Source organism: Ipomoea triloba, chromosome 1 (genome assembly GCF_003576645.1).
Source record: "Ipomoea triloba cultivar NCNSP0323 chromosome 1, ASM357664v1".
In the NCBI taxonomy this organism is placed as follows: domain Eukaryota; kingdom Viridiplantae; phylum Streptophyta; class Magnoliopsida; order Solanales; family Convolvulaceae; genus Ipomoea; species Ipomoea triloba.
In genome coordinates, this window is record NC_044916.1 from 17,456,217 (window position 1) to 17,465,944 (window position 9,728).

Below are 9,728 nucleotides of genomic sequence, written 5' to 3' on the forward strand. Positions count from 1 at the left end.
TTCATATATATACCGTATAGGACAAGAGAAATACGAGTAATAATACACTATACAGGTGAACGGACAATTTTACCCCTTCATTTGACTTCAACTTAACCAAAAATTGACGAAAGGACCAACATTGGAAAAAATTTGAAAGTCAAGGGACTTAAATTGTCCAAATTAAAAGTCGAGGACTAATTTTGGAAAATCAACATAGTCGGAGGACCATTACTGGAATTAACTCTTTTATTTAATGCACTCAAGAATTTAATATGGCAAATAATATGAACAAATATTATAAGGAAAGCACAAATCATTTTGAAAGTAAGCATCATTGAGTTTAAATATCTATAACCTCCCATCAATTTCTAAACAACATACCCCTTCAGATATTACTCTTAAAAATCATTAAACAAAGTCACCTTAGCTCATACCTTGTATAGACGTCTCAAGTCACCGGATACTCAACCCTTCCTGCCCTTCTGCTCCTTTGACTTTTCACTCATCACTACGGGATATAGGCTAGAAGCTAGGAGTCCTCCACGGATCTTCTTGATATTTCTACACAATATATCAAGCTTTTGCCAACTGTTGTTTACTAATTTTTCCTAGAGTTTTTCTCTTCTTTGGGTAGTATGTTTATACTCTTGAAGGTTGGTTATAGAAGAAAGAAAGTTTAGAAGGTCATAAGGAAACACAAGAACTTGAACTTAACTGATAACTTTTCTGATAATTTAATTTCACAAAGAGGTTCCTTATATAGAAAACCTCGTAGGAAACTTACAAAGTTTTTACAATTCCTAAGAGATAACTATTACAAGAAAAATCTTCAAACTTAGCTAACAAGTTACACAAAGTCTTCAAACTAGTACACACTTAGTACAATAATACAAGATCTAAGTTATTACATCAAGTACAATAAGATAACTACTAAGTACAATAAGATAAGACCTAATAAAGTCTCTTTATTTTTGCTATCTTACATTTTTGTCTTCTAGCATTTTTGTCTTCTTGCTCCATTGTTGATAAGGGATTCTTTCTTGATCTTCTTTTTGCTACCATTTGACAATAATATTTTGCCACTAATCTTTGGTTGAAATTTATTTCTTCTCTTGGGATTTTTCCTTTAATTCTTGCTAATACTGAGATAATACAATGATAATACTCCTGAATTTTTCGTCAGGACAGATCTTCCTTGATAATATTCTGCTAATACATCCATTGGACCAGATAATACACCACTTGGGCTAGAGAACCTTGATAATATTTTGGTGCCATAATACGCCATTACTAGGCCATGATAATATTTTGAAAATAATATGTTAATACGCCCATTGGGCCAGAGAGCCGTTGGCTTACTGTAGTTTTTAGGCTACATTGGGCCAGTTAATAGCTAATAATTGATAGTACACCTGATATTACATCAGGCCAGTTAATACTTCTTCAAAATGGATCTTCAGAACTCGGGCTTGCCTTGGTTGTGACTTGCTTTTTCCTCTGCTCGATGACATTTGTATAATACTCGATAGTAACTGGATCATGCTTATGTTCTAAGTTTATTAATTTATTATGCATTTCTATTAAATATGTGGGATCACTGGTTATTACTTCATAATTTTTATAATATGAGGTGATTATTTCTTCTACTTCTCCTCCTTTACTATGTCCTACTACACAAGTTTTTTTATGTCTTAACATATCTTCAATTCTTGATTTTAAAGTTACTACTCCCCATGCTCTTATTTGACTCATCCATTCTTGGAATTTATCTAGGGTACATGAGATTTTCATATTGCGGCTATTATTATCTCCTTCTATTGTAGTATTTTTTCTCATTTTAAATAATTGACATATTACTATTGGTTTTCCTAAGAAGTCTGTAGATGCATAAAAAAATTGTGTTCCAAAAGTTCCACTTCCAAATGTTTCCATCATTTTTAATAGTGAGTCTCCTATTATTGTTGGTAATTTGCTTATATTATACATGCTTTCATCTACTATTATTTTATCAATAAAACCATAAGTAAATAGTTTATATACTGTTGTAGGGTTGGCTTCTTCTGTACATAAAAATCTAGGATATTTTGTTACTTTTCCTACTCTTAATATAGTATTATTAGACTTATATTCATAAAATTTATTAATTACTTCATAGGCTTCTATTACTTGAGAGGGGTACTTAATTTTATCTGCTATGGTGAAAGGGATTCTGTTTGTAGTGGAAGATTCTGGTTGGTTAATAAATTTTGATGAAAAAGTTTTTAGAGGATCAAATACTGCTTGTACTGGTGAATTAATACTGGGTTCTTCTTTATATTCCTTTAATATCTTAATAAGTTCTGCACATTCTTCTAGAGTTTCTAATATTAATTCATGTTTTTTAGTAATTTCTTCTATTGTTTTCTTCATTTTTTCACTGAAACTGCTACTACTTGACATTTTTGTACCTGCTCAAAAAATCAGCTAATACATTTTTAGTTCCTGATATAGGTTTAACAATAAAATCATAATAACAAAAGAAAGATTGCCAATATCTTCTTCTGTTTAATTCTGGTAATGGATCTATTTTATTCATAATAAAGGCTCTAACTTGAGTATTATCTTTTCTTACTATGAATTTTACAGGTAATAAATGATAATGAAATCTTATTATTCCTAGTTTTACTGCTAATACCTCTTTCTCATTTATATGATAATTTTGTTCATTAGGCTTCCATGTTCCTGATCCATATCCACATATTAGAGATTTTTCCTTGTCTATATCTTCTTTAGTATAAGCAACTAATACTGCTCCCCATCCTATATCACTAGCATCTGTGTATAATTCTAGTTGATCATCTTTCTCTGGTAATCTTAATTTTGGTAAGGATTTTACTTTTTGTTTTATAGTTTTAATAGCATTAGTATGTTCCTCTTTCCATTCAAATATATTAGATTTTGTAATTACATTTTGTAAGGGTTTTCTAAGTGTTGGTAAATCTTTAATATAATCTGATGCATAATTTACTATTCCTAAGAATTGTTGTACTTCTTTTTTATTATCTAATTTTTCTTTAAAATCTTTTATTTTTGTTACTATATGTTCTTGTAATTGTAATCCTTCTCCAGAGACTATATATCCTAAATATTCAACTGTATTTTTAAATATTTCAGATTTCTTTTCAGATAATAAGATTCCATGTTTTCTAACAGTTTTAATAAATTCATTCAAATGTTCTACATGATCTTTTAGAGTATTACTATATATTAAAATATCATCTTCTAGACTTTAAGACTTAAGACAAATAATTTATTTGATGTTATACAGTTCAGGAAGAAACAAGTTTGCTGTTGGATATTCATAACCTATATTAAAAAAACAAATAGTTTAATTATATAACAATCATATATGATAGTTATAATATAAAGTTTAGAACTGTATAATAATTTACCTGAGATAATTTTGGTAACTTCATTAAAATGACCAATAAAGAGCAAATCTAGTCAACCTTTTGTCAATCATCATCAGAAGGCAAGTATTTGTAATTTGGATCTCGAAGTTGATACCAAGGAAATACTTTATTAAAATTCAAAGCAGATGACAGCATAGCAAACGTTGCATTGCACCTAGTGCAACAATCTAAAATCATCTTCTTGTTCGACACTCGAAGCTGTTTGCAAATCTCATTAAAACTATGCAACCGTTGAGGTGAGGCACTAATATACTTCACACTATCTCTAACATTTTCAATGATAGACTTAATCTTAGAAAGACCATCTTGCACAAGAATATTCAATATGTGTGCACAACAACGAACATGAAACAACTTACCATCTAGTGGCAAAGTTATATGAAAAGAAAGAGAGTCATGCAACAATCTCACAGCTGAATCATTATAAGAAGCATTATCCACCATGATTGTCCACACTTTCTCTTCAATACCCCATCCTTGTAAGCATTTGTATATTGCATCACAAACACATGTACCGGTATGCGGAGGAAGCACTTCAACAAAGTTTAGAACTCTTTTTTGCAACTTACTATCCATGTCCACAAAATGAGCAGTTATCACCATGTATTGAATGTTCTGATTTGATGTACAAATGTCAGTCGTGATACTAATTTTGTCAACTGAATTCAACAACCCTTGTACTCGTTTCTTTTCTAGCTCATAAGTTGACCAACAATCTTTTGTGGTTGTTGTTCGACCAATTCGCTCATAATATGGACTTGCAGATTGCATGACTATGTTGAAGAGTTCATACTCAACAAAAGAAAATGGCAATTCATGAACCATTATCATGTGAGATATAACCTCCATCATCCTTGCTTGATCATACTTCCAACTCTGAACACCACTAACACTTTTCGATTTTTGTGTCGATGGAATCACACAAATGTTCCTTTGCCCTGAAAGATGGATTCTGCGTTTTATGCAATTGTCTAAATGTCTTTTATATTGTGTGGTTGTGCCATCCTTTTGCTTTTTCAGTTTGATGTTGCAGTGATTGAATTGCACTTTTTCTTCCCCATTCTCAAGTCGCACCACTGTCATTTTTTGCCAAATAACTAATGATTTTTTCCTTTGCTTCTTCTTATAAGGTTCACAATCTCCTTCCACTTCTTCAACTTCTCTACCATCGTCCTTTCCAACATCACCTTCCATTCCTTCCAATCCTATGATTTCCACATTTGGTGTTGGATTTGCTTCATCCATGTCAATAGGTATTGTTGAAGAACCAACACTTGGACTTGAAGGTTCATCAATTGTGTTGAAACCTTCGTAAGACATAACAATTATACATAATACAAACAAGTAATTAAAATGTATAAAATATTCTTTCTACAATAAAGGAAGAAGAAGAAGAAGAGAATATAGAATACTACCACATTGACATAGTACAATATGCTATATTGTTCTTCTTCAACTTGTCCAATTATCCAATAAGCTAAACAAGAAAATTCAAAGAACAAATAAACACACAAATACAATGTCAAAGTGGCATAATAGTTCTAAAGTCAAGCTAAACTCAATAATATTTATCTGTACAAAACAAAAACAAAAATTAAAAATACCGTATGTGTTTCTAAAGTAGCTTCAGTGAATTCTGAAACAGCAGGCAAGGCAAGGAATCAGCGAACAACAAATATATGTGATCATGTGAATCCAAAACTGTAAATTAATAAAGAAATTCACAAATATACATTCAATGAATCACAAATATATATGTTAGAATGTAGTTACAAAAATCACAATTTTTTAAATATACTTATATACATACAATGAATCACAAATATATATGTTAGAATAATAGAATGTAGCTACAAAAATTAAAAATTCTAAAATATATTTATATATGTACAGTGGTTAGTGAATCACAAATATAAATATAAATTAGAAATTTAGAATGTAGCTACAGTGATTCACAATTCACAATTCACAATTCACAAATATGAATATATGTTAGAAACTTAGAATGTAGATACAAATATAAATATATGTGAATGAATCACAAATATAAATATATACGTACAGTGCTCGGCAGTGGTGGAGGAGTGGTAGCTTCGACAGTGGTGGCTTCGACGTTGGTAGACGACTGGATAAGTGGTGGCTTCAGCGGTGGAAGAGTGGTGCCTTCGGCGGTGGTGGACGAGTGCTGGGCTGCTGGTTACGGGCTTACTACGGTGGTGTTGGAGTGCTAGCTACGACAGTGACGGGCGGCGGCACCTGGCAGGGAATCTGGGATGCGATGTCGAGAGGCGAGAGCTTAGAGATTAGGAAATTTGGTATTAATGGTATACCGTATGGTTAGGAATTACGAAAAATTAAAATTGAAACCCTAGGTTGCACTAAATGACCTTAATGACCCCATATATATATATATATATATATATATATATATATATATATACATACATACATATATATATATATATATGTATGTATATATATATATGTATGTATATATATATACACATACATATATATATATATATATATGTATGTATGTATACATGTATATGTATATATATACATACATGTATGTACTAGGAATATAGCGGAATAATGCGAAAGCGAATAATCGAAAATTGAGAATTATAGAAGTTAAATAATAGGAAAATATATAAATAACAGAATAAAGAAATTTCTAATTGGGAAAATATATATATATATATGTTGATCTCTTATAGAGATTACAAAAGAATATATATATATATATATATATATCTATGTACGTGAGAAAGAAAAAGAAATGGATAAAGAATGAATTAAATTGATGCATTTAGAATCCAATACAAAGTTGCTATTTATATATGAAAGGAAGAGAGAAATTAGACAATTGTGTGAAGCTCCATGAATCACGCCAAATGTGCAAGAAGCATGCGACGTGGATGCAAATTGCATGGCAAGTGGAATTAATTTGAGCCACAAATTATTATCTCCTAACAATCTCCACCTTGGATCAAATTCATTGTAGAACAACTAAAACAGTCGATTGAACTCAAACATTGTTTGAACTTAGCAATAGGAAGAGGCTTGGTAAGCAACCAACCACTTGGACAAGTTGACACAGGAAATAGCCTCAGAATAATAGGATGGATCGCCATCAAACTCCTGTGTAACTGAAAGTGCGTAAGCAACTAAGTGGCTTTCATCATCACTAGTAGCATACCTAGCAGGTTTTTTAATTGTCCTCCTAGGCCGATCTTGAGCAATAGAATACTCTCGCTTTTGCTCAACTAGAGGTGCGGTACTAGTAGATGCATCATCTTTAGTATTACCATAAGTGGTGTAATCTATCAATAGGCCTGAACTCAAACTCCACCTTCTCTCCAGTACTCTGCGTATCACTTGTACTGGGAATAACACGATATTTTCCAGAAGAAAGTAGTGCATTTTCATCACAAGTGATATCTCGACTTAGAATGATCTTGTGGGAATCAGGAGACCATAGACGATACCCTTTTGACTCAGAAGCATTACCAAGGAAAATGCATTTGACAGTTCTCGGGTTTAATTTACCCGTATTGGAATGAGCATAAGCAGGACATCCAAAAACTCTTAACATAGAGTAGTCAACAGGATTACCTGACCAAACTTCCTCTGGAATTTTGAAATCGAGGGATGAATGTGGAGACCTATTTACCAAATAGGATGCAGTAGAAACGACCTCGGCCCAAAAATCACGCCGTTTCCATAACCCAGCATTAGAGAGCATACAACGAGCTCTCTCTAACAAAGTCATGTTCATACGTTCGGCAACACCATTCTGCTGGGGTTTTCCAGGCAAGGTCTTGTGTCTGGCAATTCCTTGTGTTGCACAGAACTCAGTGAAATCTGACTCACAGAACTCCAAGCCATTGTCTGTCCTGAGCTTCTTGACCTTTTTCCCTGTCTGAGTCTCAACGAGAATTTTCCACTTTTTGAAAATAGAAAATGTCTGATTTTTATGTTTCAGGAAATAGACCCAGACTTTACGAGAAAAGTCATCAATAATAGACATAAAATATCTACAGCCTCCCATAGACTGGACTTTAGTCGGTCCCTATAAATTAGAATGTATATATTCCAATACATCTTTGGTACGGTGTGTAGTAGTAGAGAAACTAACCCTCTTTTGTTTCCCAAAAACACAATGCTCACAAAATTTTAATTTACCCGTACCCGAACCGAGGAAGCCTTTCTTGCTCAGGATATGCATGCCTTTTCTCACTCATATGCCCCAGACGCATATGCCATAGTTGAGTGAGATCAGCATCAGACACCGATGAGGATACCGCAACTGAACCTATCACTGTACTGCCATGAAACACATACAAGCTTCTAGAACGAGAAGCTTTCATGAGAACAAGAGAGCCTTTTATAACCTTCAAAACTCCACCTTCAGCTATATACTTGCACCCCAGAGATTCCAAGGTGCCCAATGAAATCAGATTGCGTTTCAAATCAGGAATATACCGAACATTGGTAAGAGTCCTGATAACATTATCATGAGTTTTGATCTGCACACTTCCAATTCCACTAACTTTGCATTGGGTATCATTACCCAACAAGACAACCCCACCATCAACTGGTTCCAGAGAAATGAACCAGTCTTTGTGAGGACACATGTGGAATGTACAACCAGAGTCTAGAATCTACTCAGTGTTGCTCCGTTTGTCACCGGAGCTAACAGCTAACATAACATCGCCTTCTGAATCACTTTCAATAACACTAGCTTCAACAGATTTCTTCTCTCTCTCTTGCTTGTTCTTTAGTTTGAAGCATTCAGTCACATCATGACCTTGCTTCTTGCAGTACTTACAGAATTTGTTGGACTTACGTCCTTTAGACTTGGATCTAGATTTTTTATTGCTACTCCCTATTTCAAGTGAACGACCCCTAACAGTCAAACCTTCACCTTTGTCCTCAGACTTAGTTTCTAAGTCAAATTTTTCTTTGGACAATAGGTTCGACTTAACACTGTCAAAAGTTAGGACTCCAAGAGAATTACCATACAGCATAATTTCTTTGAAATGCTTGTATGATTCAGGGAGAGAAACAAGCAATAAAATAGCACGATCCTCATCTTCAATTATGACATCAATATTTTCCAAGTCCAGTAAAATAGAATTGAATTCATCCAAATGAGACTAAATTGAAGTACCTTCCGTCATACGGATTGTGTACAGCCGCTCCTTCAGGCGCAGCGTGTTCGCCAGAGATTTGTCCATGTAGAGCGAATCAAGCTCGTCCCATAAATCTGACGTAGTCGTCTCACCTATCACCTCACATAGAACCGATTTAGATAGGCACAATTGAATGGTTGAACGTGCCTTGTCATCTAAATCTTCCCAATCTTCATTTGTCATTGTAGCCGGTTTCTTCTTCTTCCCAGCTAGCGCTTTCTTCAAACCGTTCTGGGTTAGAAGGGCTTCCATTTGAACCTTCCAGATAGAAAAGCTAATTTTCCCGTCGAACTTCTCGATACCGAACTTGGTAACAGTCGACATCTTTGAAAATAATTCTCAATTAAACCGCTCTGATACCACTTGTTAGGAATATAGCGGAATAATGCGGAAGCGGATAATCGAAAATTGAGAATTATAGAAGTTAAATAATAGGAAAATATATAAATAACATAATAAAGAAATTTCTAATTGGAAAAGTAAAATTATATATATATATGTTAATCTCTTCCAGAGATTACAAAAGAATATATATATATATATATATATCTATGTACGTGAGAAAGAAAAAGAAATGGATAAAGAATGAATTAAATTGATGCATTTAGAATCCAATACAAAGCTGTTATTTATATATGAAAGGAAGAGAGAAATTAGGCAATTGTGTGAAGCTCCATGAATCACGCTAAACGTGCAAGAAAGGAAACAGCAGCAGCATGCGACGTGGATGAAAATTGCATCAATTTAATTCATTGTTTATCCATTTCTTTTTCTTTCTCACGTACATATATATATATATATATATATATATATATATATTTTTATTTTCCCAATTTGAAATTTCTTTATTTTCTTATTTATATATTTTCCTATTATTTAACTTCTATAATTCTCAATTTTCGATTATTCGCTTCCGCATTATTCCGCTATATATATACACATACATATATATATACATACATGTATGTGTATATATGTATATGTATACATGTACATGTATATATATACGTATACATATATATATATATATGTATACGTATATATATACATGTACATGTATACATATACATATATACACATACATGTATGTATATAT

The 9,728-nt window shown here is 32.8% G+C and overlaps 1 protein-coding gene and 1 long non-coding RNA gene across 2 annotated transcripts; both read right to left on the reverse strand.

Moving 5' to 3' along the window:
* Positions 1 to 3,476: 3,476 nt before the first annotated feature.
* Positions 3,477 to 4,283, reverse strand: LOC116007198 (zinc finger BED domain-containing protein RICESLEEPER 2-like). Its single transcript, XM_031247846.1, has one exon. The coding sequence runs from the start codon at positions 4,281 to 4,283 to the stop codon at positions 3,477 to 3,479; it is 807 nt and encodes a 268-aa protein (XP_031103706.1).
* Positions 4,284 to 4,334: 51 nt separating this feature from the next.
* LOC116015125 lies at positions 4,335 to 4,905 on the reverse strand. Its single transcript, XR_004097555.1, has 2 exons — positions 4,850 to 4,905; positions 4,335 to 4,741 (listed from the first exon to the last, which is right to left on the reverse strand). It is a non-coding gene; the product is annotated as an uncharacterized LOC116015125 (long non-coding RNA).
* Positions 4,906 to 9,728: the final 4,823 nt, after the last annotated feature.